At 42.8% G+C, this 22,207-nt stretch overlaps 1 protein-coding gene across 1 annotated transcript in view; it reads left to right on the top strand.

Annotated features, from left to right (window-relative positions):
• BTAF1 (B-TFIID TATA-box binding protein associated factor 1) overlaps nucleotides 1–22,207 on the top strand; it is a 3,603,226-nt gene that overhangs the window by 3,218,351 nt on the left and 362,668 nt on the right. Inside the window, exon 37 of the mRNA XM_044055641.1 lies at nucleotides 12,816–12,968. Within this exon, the coding sequence (XP_043911576.1) occupies nucleotides 12,816–12,968 (153 nt within the window). The remainder of the gene's footprint in view (nucleotides 1–12,815; nucleotides 12,969–22,207) is intronic.

Below are 22,207 nucleotides of genomic sequence, written 5' to 3'. Positions count from 1 at the left end.
GAATCAAAAAAGAGATATTTTTCAACTGCTACAAGTGGATCATTCCTCACCATCTGCAGTCCATCCCTTGCTTCCAGCCTTTCAAGATGCCTTTTTGCTACTTCACAGGCCCCTGATTCTCAACTCCCAGCTTCTAAATGCCCAGACAGATTCTGTAGAGTTCCTCAGGATACTGAGTACCTGTTCAAGAACCCCCCTGCAGTCATAGCAGTCTCAGCTGAGAAATCCTTTTGACAACTGCCTTCTACCTCTTTATTTCCTACTGACAAGTACAGCAAGTTTATGGATAGACTAGGAAAGGTCTATACTTCTTCCAGTCTTGCCATCAGAGCCCTAAACTATCAAACCCACATGGCCAGGTTTGTTCTAGACACCCTTTCTAAGACTTCTGCCCTCATACCTGATGTACTAGACTCGCCTGCTAAGACCCAGCTAAACTCCCTTCCCTCAACTTCCTCACAGGTGACTAGGCACTCCATTAAGTGCATTTATGATGTGGTGGAGGCCTCTTTAAAATCTGCAGCTTCAGGCTCTGTATTGCGAAGATACTCCTGGATGAGGTTATAACTCCCTGTGATTGTACAAACCAAGTTGTTGGATGCACCACTAGATAATAAGACCCTTTTCAGAAAAGCATCTACAGAACTCCTCAAATCCCTGCGAGGTAAGGGAAAGGAGTTGCAAAATTTAAAACGTTTACTGGTCTCACCTATCCCTAGCTACCATAGAAACTACCCTCAAAGGGCTTCCTTTGTTAAGAGACAATCGGCTCATTCTGCTCCACCACAGGCTAACGGGGCTAACAGGTGGAGACAAACCAGGAAACATTCTACTCCTAGAACCTCTTCCTCCAGTAATAAGACTCCCTTTCAGAGGCAAACTGATCAGGACAGAACTCCTCTACTGTGATTCAAACCCACTACCTCTCTCCACCCCCCATCCCTTCTGGTGGAAGATCACCTCAGAAGCCTGGGTCCTCTTCATAATTCAGAAAGGTTATTTTATAACTTGGTGGGCTCTACCCCCCCCCTCTTCCAGGGGATACCCCAGCCCCACTCAAGCCAGCTCCATCTTTTCCCCTCTATTCTGCATCAACTGCAGGTCCACAGCATCATAGAAAAGGTCCCACCACAGCAAGTAAACAAAGGGATTTTTATACTCAAGGATGTTTTTGGTCCCAAGAAAAGATGGTCCTTGGAGGCTAATTCTGGATTTGTCCATACGCACACCTTCAGAATGCTCAACTTGCAACTGCTGTTGCCCATTATTCCCTCCCAGGCTTTTATGGAACCCCTGATCTGAAGAACACCTATCTTCACATTCCTGTTCACCCCTGCTACAGGAAATTCCTGTGGTTTTCAGTAGATTCCTTGCATTTTGAATTTTCTGCATTACCTTTTGGGCTCTACACAGCTCCCAGGATGTTCACAAAGTGTCTAGCACCAGTGATTGCCCACTGCAGAACACAGGGCATTCAAATATACCCATATCTAGATGACCTGTTAATATTTCACCAGGACCTTCACACGCTGCAACATCACCTACATCTGGTGACCAGAACCCTGGCAGACCTGGGCTGGGATTCACTGTGAACCACGAGAAGTCCCACCTGCCCCCTACAAAAGACCTAGTCTTTCTAGGGTGCAGGATAAGAACTGACAAGAAAGCAGCTTCCATTCACTGCTAGAAGGTAAAAGACCTCACTGTTTACCTTCAGAAGCTTATCTCTCTTTGAACACATTCAGCCAGAGAATTCCTTAGAGTCCTGGGCCACATGGCATCCTTCATAGCAGTGCTTCCTCTGGCATATGAAGAAGATCCAGTGGGTACTAAAGACTCATTTGAACCAACATTCGCATCCTCTGGATATCTCCCTCCCCTTACTACCATGCCTGAAAAAAGAGTTGAAATGGTGGATTACAGCCATCAATCCCATCCAGGACATACCCTTGCAGTTACCCCCACCCTCGCAACAAATCTTCATAGATGCTTCAGACGTGGGTTGGGGGCAGTTTTACAACACCAGCAAAGTGCAGGGAGAGTGGTCTCCACTCAGACACAGGGGCCACATCAACATCACAGAGATGAGGGCCCTTTACTTAGCACTACAGATCTCCCAACTAGTCTTCCTACCAGACACCTTGAAAGTAGTCACAGACAATATGGTGGTCTTGTGGTAAATAAACAGGGGGGGACAAGGTCTTTCCCTCTTTGCAGCCTAGCCATACAGATTTGGTCTCTAGCTTCAATTCTGCATATCCACCTACAAGCAGTGTACATTCCTTCAGCAGAGAATGCAATGGCAGACACTCTCAGCAGAACTTCTGCACCCTGTTACGAATGGATACTTCACAGAGAGGTGTTCCTAGATCTTGTACACAAGTGGGGTATTCCTCAGGCAGACATGTTTGCCTCCTTCCAGAACAGGCAAATGCCTCTCTTTTGTATGAGGGATCCACATCTCCAGGCCTGGAAAGTGGACACCTTCTCTTTCTCTTGGGTGGGGATGTACCTTTATACCTTCCCCCTTTCACACTGATTCAGAAGGTTCTCCTGAAGATTCAGAGGGACAAACCAAAAATCCTGCTGGTGACTCTTTTCTGGCCAAGAGAGCATTGGTTTCCCCTTCTTTACCTTTTAGCCAAGTGCAATCACCACAGGTTATCCCACCATCTAGATCTAGTCACACAAGACAGGGGATCCATAATACACCCTCAGGTGAGCAGTTTCAGGCTCACTTTATGGGTGATAGGGTTCTGAATCCCCTTCAGGCACCTATACTCAGAGCACATACTCAATGTCCTGCAGGAGGCCAGGAAACCCAGTACCAGGAGACATTATGTGCCAAAACGGAAAAGATTTTCCAGGTGTGTCGTAAGGAAAACCAGGACCCTTTACTCATTCCTATACTCATTTCTTACTTGTGTGAGATTCTACACTCAGGACTAACATACTCTTCTGTTAAAGTCCACATGTATGCCATTTCAGCTTGTCTTCCTTTGGTACCTCCTCTGGCATCCAGAATAGAGGTTAAGCTATTTTTGATAGGGGTCCTCCATATCAGATCCCCTCAAAACCAATCTCTTCTACACGGGACCTAAATTTTGTCCTGGAAAAACTCCCTTTACCTCCATTTGAGCCAGCCACTCTGCTTCACTGAAGCTGTGTACCTGGAAAACCGTACTGCTGGTGGCTCTCACATCTGCCAGGAGGGTATCAGAAATTCAAGCCCTAATGGCCATCCCTCCTTACCTCATCTTCCATAAAGACTGGGATCCCTCAGGACTAACCCTTCGTTCATGCCTAAGGTGGTTAATGAGCTGTTCTTGAATCAGACCATTAACCTTCCTGTCTTCTTCCCTTAACCTCTAAATTCCTCTGAAAGAACTCCTACATTCCCTAGACACCCATAGACAATACAGGTATTAGCTTGACAAGACTAAATCCATTAGATTGTCTGACCAGCTGTTTGTCTCCTTTCACTCAAGGGCCTTGGGGAAGGCAGTTTGTAAACAGACTATCCCTTCATGGATATCTAAGGCTGTCTCTTCATGCTACTCCTTTCATGGTAAAACCCTGTCTGTAAGTCTGAGGACTTATTCCACTGGGCAGCTGCCTTCTCAGTTGCTTTCTTCAGGGAGGGTAGACTACTCTTCTATCCTAGAAGCTGCTACCTGGTCATCAGTCCATACCTTTAGCAGGCATTTCAAACTAGATTTGGCTTCTAGGCCGAGAAATGGGTTTGCTAGATCCATTCTGCATGGCCTTGTAGACCAGGGACCTCATCCTTCCTCCCAGGCTCATACCTAAAGCTTTGGTACTCTACCTACAGTTATGAGTACTGCAACATGAGAATAGAAGGACGTAAAATAGTTGTGCAAGAACTTAACATAACCTTAGATGTCCTTCTCTTCCATGTTGCAGTATTCAGTCCAACCCTCCTACCCCCTCTTTTCCTGTTTAGCCACTTGAGGGGACAGATTTCTCTCCACCTACCAAACCTCGGCATCAGGCATATACCTCACTGAGGCATCCCTTGGCCTGGTCTTACATGTGAGTCTGCAAAGATTCCTCCTTCCTTTTCCTTGCTTCCAGGGGTACTATTGTATGCGGCAGTCCATTCTGAAGTGGGTACATGCAGACATCACCTTTATAGCCAATGTCAGTTTATGGCTTCTGGCATCAAACGTCGCACGTACCCCTGCTTCTAAGATTTTGGTATACTGACCGGATGTCCAGTGCTGCAGGCACCAACCTCCCTATAGTTATGAATACTGCAACATGGAAGAGAACATCTAAGGTTATGGTAAGTTCTTGCACAACTATTTTCTTCATCTTCTACACATTTTCTGTACACTGGCTACATATTTAGTATTTCATATTTGGTATATATTTAAGTTGCACTTATTTCAGTGGATAGTTAATACATCAGTCTTACAAGTGTACACTTATTTTATTAAACAGTTTTAAACATAAATTGAATAAAACTAAAAAATGTAAAGTGTTTGTACAGTAGAGTTTAAAATGAGCATACATATTTGAAAACATGATCAGAATATATTTTCAGTAAAATGTAATGCAAGTACATTCCTTACTCTAACCCAACATGAGCAGAGTCTGTAAGTATGTAAAGTCAGGAGTAATTTTTGCATGAATAGATGGAGACCAGACAGCAAAATATAAAGAGGTGAGAAAAGAGAGAGCTTGATGCTTACAGTTTTCTTATAAAAAACAAAGTTACTAGTTGGAAGTGTGAGCATGTAGAATGGAAAAACAGTGATACATTGCACTGATTGCTATTTAGAAAACATTTGAATGTGGCCTTTTTTAAGGTGCTTTTTAAGAAGGATTAGAAGTCAGGGTAGTTAAGGTTTTTGATTATAGGTAGAATTAATTCCAAAACTTAAAGGCATGACTTGAAAGGCTGTGATGGGAGTTTACTAAAAGACATTTGTAAAGCGGCTAAATTGGAGGCCATACATATTAACTGATGTGAGAGTGTTCAATCTCGCCTTGGTTCTTACACATGGGTTCGGAGCCGATCCTCGGCTCTGTGCCGGCCGACTGCAAGCTCTGCATCGAGAAGAAGCTCGAGGACATCTAATACCCACAATCCCCCTCTGCCTTTACCTCAGATCTAGTTTGCCGCTGCTGCATACGCATCGCTGGAGGCTAGCTCGAGGCTTTTACAGATAAGATTTATCTATTCTGGTTTAAGTTTTCAAAAAATTTCTTAGAAATCTAGTCATTTAAAGTTAGAGTACGGTGTGTGAGTGGAGTAGAATTCTCGATACCTTAGATTAGTTTAACTTTGTTAACTAACTGGTGTAGAGTTTTTCGGGGCCTACCACCCCTACTTGGATCACTTTTTGACTGAAGATTTGTTATAGTATTGCTTTTTTAAGCAAGTGACATCGGACTTTCAAATACCGGATTTGACATTATTACTGGATTGACTTACTGGACTGGACTTTCTCTTTCTCTTCATTATGTCTGAAAAAATAAAATCTGGCTTCAAACGTTGTCAGTGTGGCCAAAAGATGTCGGTCACAGACAACCACAGTTCCTGTGTCTACTGTCTTGGCCCTCTACACTTACAAGAGGACTGCTCTATTTGTCACTCTTTTAGTGGGAGGGTCATGACAGATAGGCGCAGGAAACTGATGGATAGAGGATTGTTGAAACCCTCTTTCCAGGAGGCTCTGGATGCTTCAGACCAGGCATCCAAGTCTTCGAAGGGGTCGAAGGCGTCTGAGCCAAAGTCATCGGCTCCGAGCTCTTGGTCTAGTTTGATCATCGGTTCCACAGACTTGGGGGTCTAGTGCTCAACTGTTGGCAGTAACCGAGCCTCGAGTCTTGGAACCGGTGACGGAGCTCCCTCCACCGACTCTGCTGAGGTCGGCTCCGTCTTCGATCCCTTCGACTCGCTCTTCTAGGCCCCTTTCCGACACCGATGTGGACCGTGTGGTGCAGAAACTGATGGAGCATACGGCCCTATCCAAGCTTATCTCGGTCTCCTCTCAATTGATGTCGAGACTTGAAGGCCTGCCACTATCTCCATCTGTTCCTCCTCCGAGACCTGTCCAGTCTTCGGAGCCGGAAGAAGCTGACCTGATGATTGTGGAGCCCTCGGTGCCAGAACTGTCTTTTTCTCGGTCGGCACCGTTCACCTCGACTCCATCCGATCTGGTACTGGAGTCTCGGGGCCGAAGATCCGTCCTTGGTTCCGGGACCGAGATTCGGTCCGATGTTTCGGTTCCGGCGCTCCCTCTCTGGGTCTCGGCACGGATCGACTCGGTTCCGTCCTCGGGTCGGTGCCTTCGGCTCCTGTTTGAGGATTCTTCCCATTTCTTGAACCGGGAGATACCTCGACTCGGGATCCGGGGGCCTTCGACCTCATGAGGAAGGTGTTGTCTACCCAGACAACCACATCAGCAGGTACAGCTTCTCCTCCCCACAAAGGACCGTTATCCTCCTCTGCACCCATGGCCACGTCCAAGCGTCGGGCACCAGTGTCTCAGCCACCCCTGGAGGGTGCCCCCTCTTCCTCGGAGGCTTCTTCGGATGCTCCCCACGAAGAAGTCCCTAGGAAAAGACTGTGTAAGAGGAGACACTTGGATTCTCCACAAGAATCCTTGACATCTGATACTGACTTAGATGAGTCAGAAGGGTCCCCTAAGTCACCTTCAGAGGATGTCTCTTTTTCTGACATCTTGGAGATCTTAAAACAGAGAGGTGACTGGCAAGCCCTCCCCCCTTCTGAGGATGAGTCAGTTTTGCTGAAGGCATTTGGTGCCCGTCCTTCCTCCTCCTGGGTCACTCCGCCCTTTGATGAGTTAATGGAATTAATTGCTCGAAGGGCGTGGGAGACTCCTGACACGGTGGAACCAGTCCCTAGGAAGCCAAATAAGTACATTACGGCACCACAGGACAAAGCGTACCTCACCAAAGGAGTTCCAGTAGACGCCATGGTGGTGGCAGCGGCCACGAAAAAGGAGATGTCTGAGTCTTCCTCATCTGTCCATCCGCCTAACAAAGACTCTAGGACCATGGACAGATACGGGAAGCGCATTTTCAGTTCAGCGGCTTTCTCTATGCGTTCCCTGAACTATTTGACTCATTTTACACGTTTACAGAGGGATCTAGTCAAAGAGTTGGGAGATACCCTTCAGGGTGCTACAGATGCCGCTGTCTCAGAGAAAGTTACAGCGCATCTCAACACCCTTACGTCCATTGTAAACTTGTCCATGAGACTGATATCCTATGCAGCCGAAGGATCGAGTAGGGCAGCGGCTTCAGCGATTGCTCTTCGTAGGCAATCCTGGATGCGCTTATGTTCGTTTGCGGAAGCCTTCAAGTCTTCCTTTACTAACGCCCCATTTGACGGAGCCACACTTTTTGGCCCTAAAGTAAAGGAGACCCTTACCCGGTGTGAACAGGAGGGAAAGACTCTGTCTGCTGTCGGAGTCCGTTTTTCCACCCCTTCCAGACCATACCCCAAAGGGCAACGTGGTGGGAAAATGTGGTTTGAAAACCCCAAGGATCTTTCCAAACACACAGGGTGATGCCCCTCTAGAGGCAGAGGGGGCAGAGGTGGAAGACGCCGCCCGGGTGGCAGAGGTGGTCCAAAAAACCAAGGTGACAGGGATAATCTCCCTGGCAAACCTTTTCAGCACTCCTGAGAGGAGGCCCGACTGTCCTGCTCTGGAGGCAGTCGGGGGTCGCTTAGCTTTATACCCTCAGGCCTGGCAAAATCTATCTTCAGACAATTGGGTAAAAGCATTGTTACCAGAGGTTACAAAATCCCCTTTCTATCCACACCCATTCCAAAGAGAAAACTCCCAGATGTACCACCCCATCTGCGAGACCCAGCAGCTACAGAAATTTCAAAGCTGCTAGAAAAAAGTCATCCAACCAGTCCCAGCGGACCAAATAGGATTCAGAACTTACTCAAGGTTCTTTTTAGTTCCAAAGAAAACAGGGGACTGGAGGCCGATTCTGGACCTAAGCCATCTCAACACCTTTGTCAAGAAGGAAAAGTTCCGAATGGTCACGCTTCAATCGATCCTTCCATTCTTACGGAAGGACGACTGGATGTGCTCGATAGATCTGAAGGACGCATACTACCACATCAAAATGGCCAGGGCGTCCAGGGATCATTTGCGCTTCCGGCTGGGAGCCAGTCACTATCAGTTTGAGCCCTGCCCTTTGGTCTGACTACAGCCCCAGGGTCTTCACCAAATGCATGGCAGTGGTAGCGTCTCATCTGAGGCGCCTAGGATTCCAGGTGTTTCCGTATCTGGACGACTGGCTCCTGTCTGCCACCACCAGGCGTCAACTGATACAAGCCAGGGATTACACCCTACAACTTTGTACACACCTTGGCATCTCAGTAAATTTGAAAAATCGTTGCTACAGCCATCACAGCATATCTTATTCATAGGCGGAATTAGATACAGCGTCAGTTAGTTCTAAAACTTCCTACAGAAAGAATAGTAGCACTTCAATTCAACATTTCCCTTCTACTGTCGTCCAAAAAGTCCCCAGCAAAAATTGTTCTGAAAGTTTTGGGTCTCATGGCAGCTTCCCTCATTGCGATACCTTTGGGAAGACTGCACATGAGAGTGCTACAATGGCTTCTGTTTGCACAATGGTCATTCCAACAACTTTCACTGACTCACGAAATATTGATAGCGAAAACATGCAAATCACACCTAATGTGGTGGTTACAGACTTGCAACCTATCCAGCGGAAGACCATTTGTGCTACCCGCACCGTCAGCGACGATAACCACGGATGCTTCCCTGATAGGGTGGGGGGGCATCTTTCAGGGACAGACAGTCCAAGGCGAATGGACCAATCTGGAGTACAATCTGCACATCAATGTTCTGGAGTTGAGGGCAGTGTTTTTGGCGTTGCAACACTTTGCTCCCCTTCTTCCTCCAGGGACCATTGCAGTTCAGACAGACAACATGTCCGTAGTCTGGTACATAAACAAGCAAGGGGGAACCAGGTCTTACCAACTATGCAGAGAGGCCATGAGAATTTGGCAATGGGCAGAGTCCACCGGTCGCTTTCTGATCAAGCGCACATCCGGGGTCATCCAAGCGTCATAGCCGACAGGCTGAGCAGAACAATACTATTGCCTCACGAGTGGTCCCTCAAACAGTCAGTTGCGAGAAGGATTTTTTTGCAAATGGGGCCAGCCTACCTGCGATCTGTTTGAGTCTCCAATGAACGCCAAATGCAGGAGCTACTTTGCCCTATTACCCCCTCCAGGGAAGTCCCCAGGGGCGCTGGTGCACGATTGGCCCCCGGGTCTCCTATATGCTTTTCCTCCATTTCCCCTGATTGCAAAGTTTCTACAGAAAGCCAACAACCTTCAGAGGACTATTATTCTCATTGCCCCGTTCTGGCCTCGTCAAATTTGGTTCCCCTTTCTATTGCATCACGCATTCGGGACCTTGGATGCTGGACCCAGAGCCAGATCTACTGACTCACTCGTCAGGAGTTCCTCACCCATCTCTAGAATCTCTCCACCTAGCAGCTTGGCTGCTCCGCTTCCCTTTAGCCAGGTCGGTTCCCCTTACATCGGCGGTTCAAGATATTTTAGTAGCTTCTCATAAACTTTCCACTACAATGACTTACACCAGTAAGTGGTAACGTGTTGACTTCTGGGCGGAGTCACATCATTTGGACCCTGTTACAACTCCGTTAAACAAGGTTTTAGAGTTCTTGACTGAATTATTTCATGAAGGAGCTTCCCCGGCTACTTTAAGAGTACAGTTAGCTGCCATTTCTAACTATCATGTAGAAGAATGTGTGCCTATTATGGCTCACAGACTTTGTAAAGCCTTTTTAAAAGGTTCTTTTCATATCAGACCACCAGTCAGAAGTCCGACATCACCGTGGAATTTAAACCTGTTACTCTCTAATTTGATGTTGCCACCCTTTGAACCAGCTTCAAGTTGCACATTGAAGTTTTTGTCATGGAAAACATTATTTCTAGTGGCCATTACATCTGCTAGGCAGTGTCTGAGCTTCAGGCCCTTTCGGTCAAACATCCTTATTTAATATTTCATTCTGACAGAGTATCCCTACGCACTAATCCATCCTTTCTTCCCAAAGTTTGTTCTTCTAGTAATATTAATCAGTCCATTGAATTACCCACTTTCTTTAAGAACCACTCTAATAAATTGGAGTATATGTTGCACAAACTGGTCGTCCATAGACAACTCAGATTTTATTTGGATAGAACAAAAGATCACAGGAAATCTGATCAACTATTTGTAGCTTTTGCTGACAGCAGAAAGGGTCTTGCAGTTACGAAAGCGAACTCTTTCTAAATGGCTAACTGACTGTATCACATATGTTTATGAAGCCTCTGACCAAACATTATCAGCAAAACCCAGAGGACATTCTACCAGATCAGTGTCTACATCTTTGGCTCACGCAGCTCGCTTACCTTTAGACACTATTTGTGCGGCTGCTACTTGGGCTAAACCACATACATTTATCTCTCATTACAAGGTGGACAGGGTTTCTAGGGATAGGGCAACCTTTGGTTCCACTGTGCTCAAGAACGTTCTCCCTTGAGTTCCTCAGGATCATGGAGCTAGGGACGCTACCCATGTGTAAGAACAAAGGCGAGATTGAACACTCTCACATAAAGAAGTTATGTCCTTACCATAACGTTCCATGTGGAGTGTTCATCTCGCTGTTATTACACTCCCACCCTTCCCACCCTTAGGAAGAACGTTCGATTTGGTGCCTGGTCTGGAGTATTCTCCTTCTGCCATTGCAGTATTAGTGTTACTATCATACCCTTGGTATGTTTGTATATATGTACTTATGTACTTATGTATATAGTTTGGCATGTGTGCGTGCTTGTTGTCTGGTTTGCTTGCAAACTAGATCTGAGGTAAAGGCAGAGGGGGATTGTGGGTATTAGATGTCCTCGAGCTTCTTCTCGATGCAGAGCTTGCAGTCGGCCGGCACGGAGCCGAGGATCGGCTCCGAACCCATGTGTAATAACCAAGGCGAGATGAACACTCCACATGGAACGTTATGGTAAGGACATAACTTCTTTTTACTGTTTTTCTATTAAACAGCAAGTTGGCCAGTTGGAATATATCCTAATAGTATCTGTACTTAACTAGACAGCATTTTTATTTTGAGTGGTGCAATACTGTTTCATGTTGGGGCAAGTCGGATTGAGCAGTAGACTGAGCACTTGAAGTATTTCCCAGCACATTGAAGTTATTTAAATAAAGTAAGAATATTTTTTAAACTAATAATCACCATCCAGCTGGTCATAATAATGCATTATCCAGTTCTGGCGAAATGTAGCAACTCTGAATGAATGATGTGGGTCATGGTAATTCTCTCTTCATTCTCAGTAGGATATTGTTTGCTAGCTTATTACAGTGCCTGTGTTTGCAAGTACATGCACATGAATTCTTAATGTATAGAAGCTGATGTGAATGTTGAGTTTGTCTTCCCTGTCCATTTTACATTGTACTGTGTAACTGAACATCAGAACTCCATTGTGTCTTGCTTTGGTCATGCTAACGAGATTTTAAATTCTGATAGTGGACCAGGGTCACTTAGAGCTGCTAGTATTTATTTGGGCAAGTAAAGCAGCAGTTTACCTGTAAGTTAAATGGTGGTTGTACTTTATGTGCTCCAACATAGGGATCACAGTATCCTTCATTTGGATGCATTCTTCTGTTCACTCATGAGAATTGCCACTGAAGTGCTTGGTGGTCAAACACCTACCACAGGACACCATCTTGCATGGGGGGAATTGGTTTTGGAAATCCCCAGAACATCATTCCTTCCCAGGATGGATACGCCCATCCTCCCCTGTCAACTTCATCAGGTGCCAGAGCTGCTAATCAACCTTGGATCACTAGGGCTATACCAGGACTTAGTCCCCCATACCACTGAAGATGGGGCATGTCTGTATATATTTTTCTGTTTCACTTTTGCTATTGAATGCCCCAGATTCGTGATTAAATTTGTGAAGCGATGTTGCTCTGTCATTTAGGTGCCAGTGAAAGCAGGCTGCCAGCACAGGTAGCATTCTTATTGCTCTGCTTGAAGTGCTGCTTTGTGCCTTTTTGTTGCTGATGAGTTAAATCCTACAATTGCTTTAACCACTATTGTAATGCTGCAATACATGTCTCTGGGTAAGATAAGTGATTACAGCTTTACTGACGCAGTGTTATTTAAGAACTTGGATGTCTTAAATTACTTTTCTATACCATGCTGTCCCATTCAGATGCTGTTACCACTATCTTCTTGTGCAATACTAATATCTCCCTGCCTACATAATCATATATTTTCTCAACTGCATTCTTCATTATACCTCCTGAACTCTCTACATAAATTTCTGCACCGAAATTTAAGAAAACCAAACGTCTTTACGATGTTTTCCCTTCTACAGCATGAAATCATTTACTTCCTGCAAGAATTCAGAGCTACCAGAACTGTATAGACATACATATTGATGTGAATACTTTACTGTATTTACCTGTCTTGTAACTTGCTTATTTTTTTCTGAGAAATGTAACCGTTTTTCTTGAAATTGTCTGAAATTCACTTATAAATGTACTGTGATGGAGTTGTTATACCCGGGCCTCTGATGAAAATGGGCTGCGCCCAATCAGACTTGCCCAGTCAACAAAGACAAATTGTTTTGATGTTTACTTATTCTGAGAAATGATCAATTTACACAGTAATATTTTTTTGTTAGTTTAGAACTTGGTAATTGACAGACTTTTCAAATAATTTGCATTTATTTTACTTTTAAGGCTTTACAGTACTTAAGAAAATTATGCAACCATCCTGCACTCGTATTAACAGTACAGCATCCTGAGTACCGACGAATAGTGGAGCACCTTGCGGCTCACAATTCTTCCCTTCATGACATCCAGCATGCTCCAAAACTTTCTGCCTTAAAACAAGTAAGTGTTATCTGATATGAAGGGATATTTTTGAGCTATGCAGTTAAGGCTCATATACATAACACAAACAGAAAGCTATAATTAAAAGTGAAAAGGGATGATGAAGTAGGGGGGAATTCAAGAAATAAGGAGAGAGTGAGATTTTGGATGCAGATCTTTAAGAAGAATAACAGCAGCCATACAGAGTATTATATTCAAAAATTAGCAGAAAGTATTCTAAGAATTTAGTTAACACGAGAATGGAGAAAGATTCTGCTGATAGTTATGACTGCAATTAATGGTACAAAGAACAGACAAAGGGTGGCTGGAATTTACTGGAGAAGGCTGGCAAAGGAACCAAGTTATTGGGAGCAAATAACTAGAGAGGTAAGAGGTAGTAGAATGGAAAGAGGCCAAGAAGACATTTGAACTGCAGTCTAGAGACATCAGGGATTTGATATCAGAGTATAGACAAAAAGAAAGGGATAGGGGAAGCCTAAGTGAAGGACCTGCTCTGGTAGAATTTGTAGTTGAATCTAGAACAGAGGCTGTTGTTAAAAATAGAAAATTAGTAGTCCATATAAAATACTGCATAATAACTATAGGAATCAGAGAAGGTTAAAAGAGATAGGATAAGCAATTCACAAAGGAACAATGGAAGGACACAAGTATGGCTCCAAAATATACAACAAAGTTTGGAAGAATTTTTTTTCTTTGGAAGAGCTGCTGCTGTGTGGGGGGTTCCCCTTCATAATGTCGCAGCCCACTTTGTCGACTCTGAAAACCGCTTCACAAAAATGTTGTAAGTACAGAAGCACGAAGTCCCAGAACATTGTCTTTCTTCTCCGGAAAGCAAACCACTTTGCCACCATGGTGAACGTTGCCTTTTCTCCACAGTAGTGCGATCTTGGAGTTGGTATATTTAAGTAGGAGGAGTGGGCAGGGGCCCGACTTCGATTGGTGTAATTTGTTGCCGGTTGTGTTTTTTTCGTTGGTGGCCAGGTGGTTACATTTCCAGAGAAGAAAGATGATGCTCCGGGACTTTGTGCTTCTGTACTTGCGCCATTTTGGGCATGCCATTTTCAGAGTTGACGAAGTGGGCTGTGACGTTATGAACGTGGGACTGTGGATGTAACTGTAATAACCTGATAGCTCGGTTATTGCATGTAAGTGTCCCCCTCTCCCCTTCAGTTGTGGTTTGCTGGCTTGTAGTATCGGCACAGGCCACTGAGTCAGCTGGCAGATTTTAAAAATTCCCTTCAGAGTACTTTGTCAGAATATTGTGTGAGCAAATTGGTGTAAATAAGGAAATTATTTTTAGGATTGGATTCTTTCTTTTCAGTAATTACTTTATTTAAAGATTTGGTATTGCTTTTTGGTAAGCAAGGTATTGAGTTGATTGAACTATTTATACATCACAACCAGATGGCAATTAATAGTTTTAACTGATGAAATACAGGTTTTAAGTGATAAAATCAAAAATTATTTGTTATTTAACATGTAGTCTAGTCAATATGATGCAGTCTTTGTTCATGTCAACAGGTAGGTTATAATAATTCAGGATAGAAAATATAAAAAGTTGAGAGATGCACAACAGTATAGTGAAGGTGAAGCTTATACTCAGTCTAATAATTTTAAAAAATATAGCACACAGTTTTTTTGTGTAGACAATAATTGAAATAACAATTGTAATGTTAGTACAAAAAGGTATACAATATATGGCAGGATATGGACAGTGGTGGCACTCCATGTTGTAATGTTGACGATTTTGGACATAACATTAACGACCCTCTGGAGTTTCCACCACTTTGGCCTCCAGATCTTATGAAGCGATGAACACATTTTAAAGGAAAAGAAATGGGGGGGGGTTGAGGTCCATCATCAGAAATGAGCGACATCATGTTAGTTTATATAGTAATAATTCTGTACTTGAGTATGATGGAGTGGTTTTTGCACACAATGGCTTTAATGGAATAAAATTCAAACTAATTTTAATTGTTTGAGAGCAGTTTCAACTTTTTTTTACCCAGTAGATATATTATTGAAGTATCTGACACAATATATACTAGGAAATTTAATTTTACTATTCAGTTTTGCAATAATATGGACAAACAATGTCAGAAAGTGGGAAGAAACATTGTTTCAATGTACATATATACCACTTCTACACCCCTTAGTGCAAACATTTGAACACATTTTCAAATAGGCTGTATACAAATATCTGGACGGGGGTCTCCATGCAAGGTGTTTCAGCCTTCCTAAGGATGAATGGGATCTTATTTACTCCCTTGGAAATGATAAATCTATTAGGATCATGAAGCCTGATAACAGTGGGGAAGTGGTATTTGACACCACTGATTATATTGGGGTGCTTTTTAACTTGTTACAAGACTCTGTATTTATCTTTTAATGTCAAAAAACGAAATCAATATGGCACGCACAAATATTGATTTCTGCTTGGATGATATGTTGTATCAAGAGGTGATTAATCCATCATTATTTATTTTAAAAAAATCTCCACTTATTCCAGCAGTCTTTGGAATTCCAGAGATTCACAAATGTATTCACAAGTCTCCTATTTGCCCTATTGTGGCAGTGTTGGGTTCAAAAATTTACCTTCTGGCAAATTATGTAAACCAGATATTGAAATCTATTTTTTTGGTCCACCATCATCTACTGAATGATTCTTGGGTCTTTTTAAGTAGATTGACCACTGATCTATGGAATAGTAATATAGGGTTTTGAGCTATCAACATGGTGGACTTGTTCACCTGTATACCCCCATGATCAGGGGATGGAATTTTAGTGATGTCTTACTTGATTGTCCCTTCATTTCAAATAAAGAATTTCACTTCCTAACAACCTTTACAGAAATTATTTTATTTAATAATTTATTTTGAAGGAGAGACATACAAGCAAATTAAAGGTGTCACTATGGGAGTGACGTGTGCCCCTAATTAAGCCAATTTGGTACTTTTGAGTTGGTAAAAGAAATATATTTTTATTGAAGAGACCACAAATGCAACGAAAATATCAGCAAACAACCAGAACAAATTTCAGAGAGTCCCAGCTCTACTTTCCTTAAAAGTTTATTAAACTCAGTCCAATTTCTCTTATTCTTTCTCTAGCGCCTCGGCCACAGCCTTTACAGAGTAAAAGATTTATAGAAAGTAGAGCTGGGACTCACTGAAATTTGTTCTGGTTGTTTGCAAATATATTTTTATGTTCAGTACTACAGTTACTGCAAGGTCTATTTACAATATTTAGATTATATTTTTGTTATCTTAGATGAACCTGAGGAGATTCGTAAAGAGTTTTTCACATTTTTATAAAACACCACTTCCTTTTTGAAGTTTACTCACAATTTCAGTGATTTGTCGCCTCACAGTAAGACATTGTCTGTTCGATTCTCAGCTAGAGCGTCTTCTGTGTGGAGACATACGTGAATGGGCGTACCTTCGTTGAAGGTTGTGCGTCAGGGCTGGCAACTCGGCACGTAAAAATCTACTGCCAATCATTAGCGGACCGGAGTTCGCTGTGGCGACCCCTAATCGGGAAAAGCCGAAAGAGACAACAACAACTCACAATTTCAGTGATAACTTTGTCAATTATTTAGACACCACTGTATGTAAGACTGAAGTTGAGTTTGAATCAAATTTGTATTGTAAACCCACCTTCTCCAGTGCATATTTGCATGTTAACAGTTACCATTGACTTCAGTGTAAGAAAAAGTTTATTAAGCACTAGTTTGAGTCTGTCCAGGATGGTTTCTAGAAAATCTAGATTTCAGGAGGAAAAGGGTAAATTAACATTTTCTTGGAGAGGGGCTGTCCCCTTACATTTTTTAGTTAATATAAGTGATGCGGTCACCATGGTTTGGTGGAGAAATATAAACCATTTTTAGGAGTGGTATTGCCCCCCCCCCCCAAAAAAAAAAAGAAAACTGAAACTGGTGGTGATTTACATGCAGAAGGTAACAGTGAACAATCAGTTTTTGAGCAGGCAGTGGTTTTGAGATATGGAATTGGGTCTAACAATGTCTGAAGTGTTCCATGAATTGGAAGATATTTAGGGCTAGTGAGGATGTTTATAAGTTACTGGGAGGCAAAATACATTTTGCACATAAAATTTGTCAGAGTATGAAAAGAACATTTAAGGGGAGTAAACCACTTAAAAATACAGGGATGACTGGTGCAGTTAAATGTGGAAGTTATTCCCAATGCAAGTGCATTATGGCGGTCCATAACGTTTAAGAATGAATACAAATTAAATTCTCGAAAAAAGCAAACTCTGAGGCACCACATATATCTGTCTGATAAAACTTTATTACACACAGGTAAATTTACAAAATGGTAATTGTCATTCCTTTGATTTAGTTTACATTGCAGTATGTGCTGACTGTGATGCTTTTTATGTTGAGAGGACCAAAAGGTCCCTAAAGAAGTGTTTGTGTGAGCATTGTTATGACATAAAGAATGCAAACACAAAAATATACGCTTCATAAACACACCTTAGTTTGTAGTAGTTTTTAAAAAAAATGTTTGGTATTTTGAAAATCGTAAAAAGACACGAGAGGTGGTGCATGGGAGACCACCGTAGAATATGAGATGTACTGACAGTTGCATCGTAATGTAACTTCATCACCTGGTATCATTGAGAGAATGTCAACATCACACTAGTTTTAAAATTAAGAGCTGCTAAATTATAATAGTTTTTGCACACTTTAAATTTATCAGTTAGGAAGTCATATATTTTTTTGCCGTGTATTGGGATTTATCTAATTTAATTATATTTTTATGGATACGAATGTTTTTTTATATGACAAAGTACAGATTTAAGTTAGTGATTTGGATATCAGTTGCATTAATAATGTATTACTTTTCACGTAACATAGTTTAAGCAGAATATTTTAGTGATTTGTTGGCAGTCTGCAACACTTAAGGTATTTATTTTGTTTGTTAAAAGATTTCATAATTATTTTTAATGTTTTTAAAATTTATTGTAATTTGTGATGTAGAGTATAAATTATCCACAAGAATGAGCACATCCAGTTCTGATGAAGTCCCTTTTTGACTGTGTATAGGATGAAAGTGTATGTGTAAAGTTTGGAAAGCTGAAGTGTTTTTAAATAATAAAAGTGTATCTGATGTTATTTTTATTCATTCCTCAACTGATGGGTCTCTGATCTGACTCTGCCGCTTTTACCCGACTCACTGATCCAGCTCTCAAGCACCTTACTTTACCCATAATGCACCACTTCTTATTTACCTCATCCGATTTGCCACCACCACATTGGATATGTATTTTTGCTCTCAAGCAATTGGAGGATTAGAGATGACCTTTGGATCCTTTTTTGTGGGAACTTTTACAGTTACTATGTCCTTCTTCTTCTTATACTTTAACATAGTATTTATTTGTCTTTTCTATCCGTTCTTTTCACATTTTCCTTTTCCTTTCTGCCCCCTGCTAGGCTTTTCTACATATTACAGGGACCCTTTCTTTTACTTGCCAACATTTAGGGTATCTCTGTTACCATTGCTGGTATTTTTTATTTCTGCAGTTACTTTAAAAAAGAGCAAATACATACATATACATACACACACACACACACACACACACACACACACACACACACACACACACACACACACAAATATATATATGTGTGTGTGTGTGTGTGTGTGTGTGTTTCCTTTTCTTAGCGCCTTGTTTATAGAAGTAGTTAGCTTCTGGTATGGCTTACAAACCTGTGGTTTTTAATAAGTGCAGCTCCTGTGGGCATAAAATCCCTAACTCTGATGCTGACAAGCAGTTTGTATATTGTCTGGGCACTGCCCATTTGGACGCAGATTGTTCTGTTTGTTCAGGGTTCAGTTCCCGGGCCTTAAGTAACAGGAGGAATAAAGTTGTACTAAAAGATTTGCTTCCTTCTACTGCTTTTTTTCTCACCTGGGACCCAATGCCTCTCTGGTAAAAAAGATAAAGGAAAGTCTGACTCAGTGCCTAAGGAAAAGGACTCCTGATCATTCCCTAGTTAGACTCCGACCTGGGCCACTAGCTAAAGTTTCAAAAACTTTGGATCCTACTATATCAAAACTCGGGTCTCCTCAAATCCAATAACCTGTCTTTACCCTGGATACAATTTCAGTAAGCTCCATTCACCTTCTCTAAAGGAGACCCCAACAAGATCTTCCAGGCCACCATCTACTACTTTATCCCTTAGGTCTTCAGGAGCATGTTGGAAGCAGAGGTGGATAGGATGATGACATTTCTCAGGACTCAGAATCAGATGGGGCTTATTCCAGCTTCAGCTCCCATTGGACCCATGAGCCTGCCTACATCTCAGCATCACTTCTCCAATCTAACCAGTGATTTTGGAGCTCTCAGATTTGAGATCTATTGAGATGTCCTCGTCGGATCCAAAAAACATTCATTCTTCGACTCGGACTGTTCTCCTGAGACATCTGGCAACAACTTTTTTAGAGCAAGAGGACTCTTGGAGGCGAACCATCAGAGACAGCTTCAGGTGATAGGGATCAATACTGAGGCTGTAGGAGGCTTCCTTGCCTCTTGGCACGTTGGTGTTAAGCTCATCTTCAACTCCCTCCTCGAGGCAGTAATCCACGAAGTTAGAGGTAGCACTGAGGGGCCACTACTGTTGTGCCACTGGCTGCTGTGTGTCCTGGACCCTCTGCCTTTGAGGTTGTGTAGAGTGACTTCTCCTTATTCCAGGAAAAGGATATCCTTGGCCTCTTCTGATCCTACCCCTCACTCCACTGACTCTTGAGCACTGATTCTATCATGCTTACTCCACAGGATCAGCCACCCCATTCAAGTCTTTGGCCAGTCCTTATACAGGACTCGCACCTTTTTCCGATACTTCACCAGACCATTCCATCGATGAGGTGCCTAGGAAGAGAATGTGCAAAAGGAGGCACATAGATTTCCGGCAGGAACATCGATGCAGGGGAAGAGTCCCCCAAATCTCCACCTGATGTCTCCTTTGGAGAGATACTAGAACTCCTTAAATGGAGAGGTGGGTAAACTTCTGATACTCCTTCCCAAGAGGAGTTAGTTTTTCGGGAGGCATTTGGGGCTGGCCTGGCTATGTCTTGGTTAATACATCTAGCTGATGAGTTAATTGAATTTATCTTGCGCTGAACATGGAAGGAACCCAATACAACAAAGTATCCCTAAGTGAACCGACAAGTTTCTAGCTCCTCCAAAAGTTGGGGCCCACTTGTGCAATGGAGTCCCTATATATGCAGTGGTGGAGGCAGCCACCAAGAGAGAGCTTGCAAAACAGAGCTCATCTGTCCACCCTCTTAATAAGGTTTTGAGGGCGTTGGATAGGTTTGTCAAATGCATTTAGGTCTGGTGGCCTTCTGCATTTCAGCCTCTAAATTATTTGGTACATTTCACCAGGCTGCAGAGAGATGTGATGAAGGATGTTTCCAAGTCCTTTTCAGAGTCCATGTCTGTGGAGGACCAGAAGAAAGCTTCTTCACAGGTGGCCACCCTAAAGTCCATCTTCATTGTACCCGTGAGGTTAATCTCTCACATGGCTTGAGGGTACCTCTAGGGCTACAGGTTCAGGCATAGCGGTCAGGAAGCATGCCTGGGCACTTAAATGATTTTGTGTAGCTCTTCAAGTCTTCATTTACCAATGCTCGCTTTGATGGATCATCTTTGTTTGTCCCCAAAGTTAAAGAAACACACTCCAGAACTGAACAAGATGGAAAGACTCTAGCTGATGTTAAGATTTATTTTTCTACTTGGAGATATTTCTCCAGGAATTTTTCGCAGTAGTAGAAAAATGTGGTTCCTAAGGCTTTTCCAGGAGTCTTGAGTTTATCCTAGGGCAGAGGGGGAACTCAAATGGAAGTCACTGCCCTTGTGATAGAGTTGGCCCACTGAATGAGGGCTTCAGAGATACCTTCTCTGGCATACCTTACCAGCGCTCCTGAAGAATTACCCAGTTTCTGCACTCTGGAGATAGGGGGAGCTTATCTCTGCACCCAGAAGCCCAGGCATCCATCACAAAAGGCACTTGGGTGCAGAAAATTATGTCCAGAGGCTATTTCATACCATTTTCCAAATTCCACCAAGAAAGATGAAAAAAAGGTTTACTATCACATTTTCAAAATGCACCCCCCACACCCCCTGTTCATAATATATACAAACTCCAAGATCGCACTACAGTGAAGAAATGGGTATATTGCCCTAGCCCTGCTGTACTGTGATCTCCAAGCAGAATGACGACCTCACAACAGCAAATGCATAGCAGCATTTGCTGTTGTGGCATCAACCATTTTCGGTTCAGCCTTCAGTGAACTGGAAAATCGTCTGAAATTTTGATTGTAAACAAAAAAAAAATCCTTGATCTACCCAATCAGAGGGAGGCTGCAGCGTTGGAAATAGAAACGTTGCTAAAAAAGGTTGTCCAAATTTTCCCGCCTGACCAACAAAGATCCAGAACTTGTTCAAGATTCTCTTTAGTGCCAAAGAAGTCAGGGGACTTTAGACAAATTCTGGGTATCAGCAGACTCGACCAGTGCATAAAATACCCAGTTTCAGATGGTCACGGTTCAGTCATTTTACCTCTCCTATGAAGGGATGAGTAAATGTGCTAGACAGATCTTTAAGATGCTTACTATCATATCAGCATGAACAGGTGCTCAAGAAGATACTTGTGCTTCTGGCTTGGAGCCTCCCATTATCAGTTCAGAGTGCTGCCCTTTGATCTCAACACAGCCCCTAGGGTGTTCACCAAATACATGGCAGTGAGCAGCTCACCGGAGACTTCTGGAATTCCATGTGTTTTCATATCTAGACTGGCTCCTGAGTGCCATATCCAGGCATCTGTTGACTCCAGTGAGGGCATTACTTGCTCCAGTTATGTCACTTTTTAGGCATCACAGTCAACTACACCAAATCATAGCTTACCCCTATACAGACCCTGAAGTTCATAAGTGCTTTTCTATTCACAACCGACCAGATAGCTTTGCTTCCTATAATAAGGATTTGCAGTTTAAGGTCTCAGACCATGAAGGTGATCTTTCTTTCCCATCCAACAGCAAGACTAGTCCTCCTCGATGGTAGCCACAATAACTCTAGTTCTGTTAGCCAGTTATCATAGTTGTGTCCTTCACTGGAGTCTTAATACAGTGGTCTGTACTTCTTCATCCTCTAAGTGACCATCAAGATTTCCAAAGTTTTCAAACAATACCTTATTTAGTAACTTCATTCAGAAGTCGTCC

Source organism: Protopterus annectens, chromosome 14.part0 (genome assembly GCF_019279795.1).
Source record: "Protopterus annectens isolate FY-2018-M chromosome 14.part0, PAN1.0, whole genome shotgun sequence".
In the NCBI taxonomy this organism is placed as follows: domain Eukaryota; kingdom Metazoa; phylum Chordata; order Ceratodontiformes; family Protopteridae; genus Protopterus; species Protopterus annectens.
Note: the sequence above shows the minus strand (reverse complement) of the source record. Positions and strands in the feature narration are given on the sequence as shown.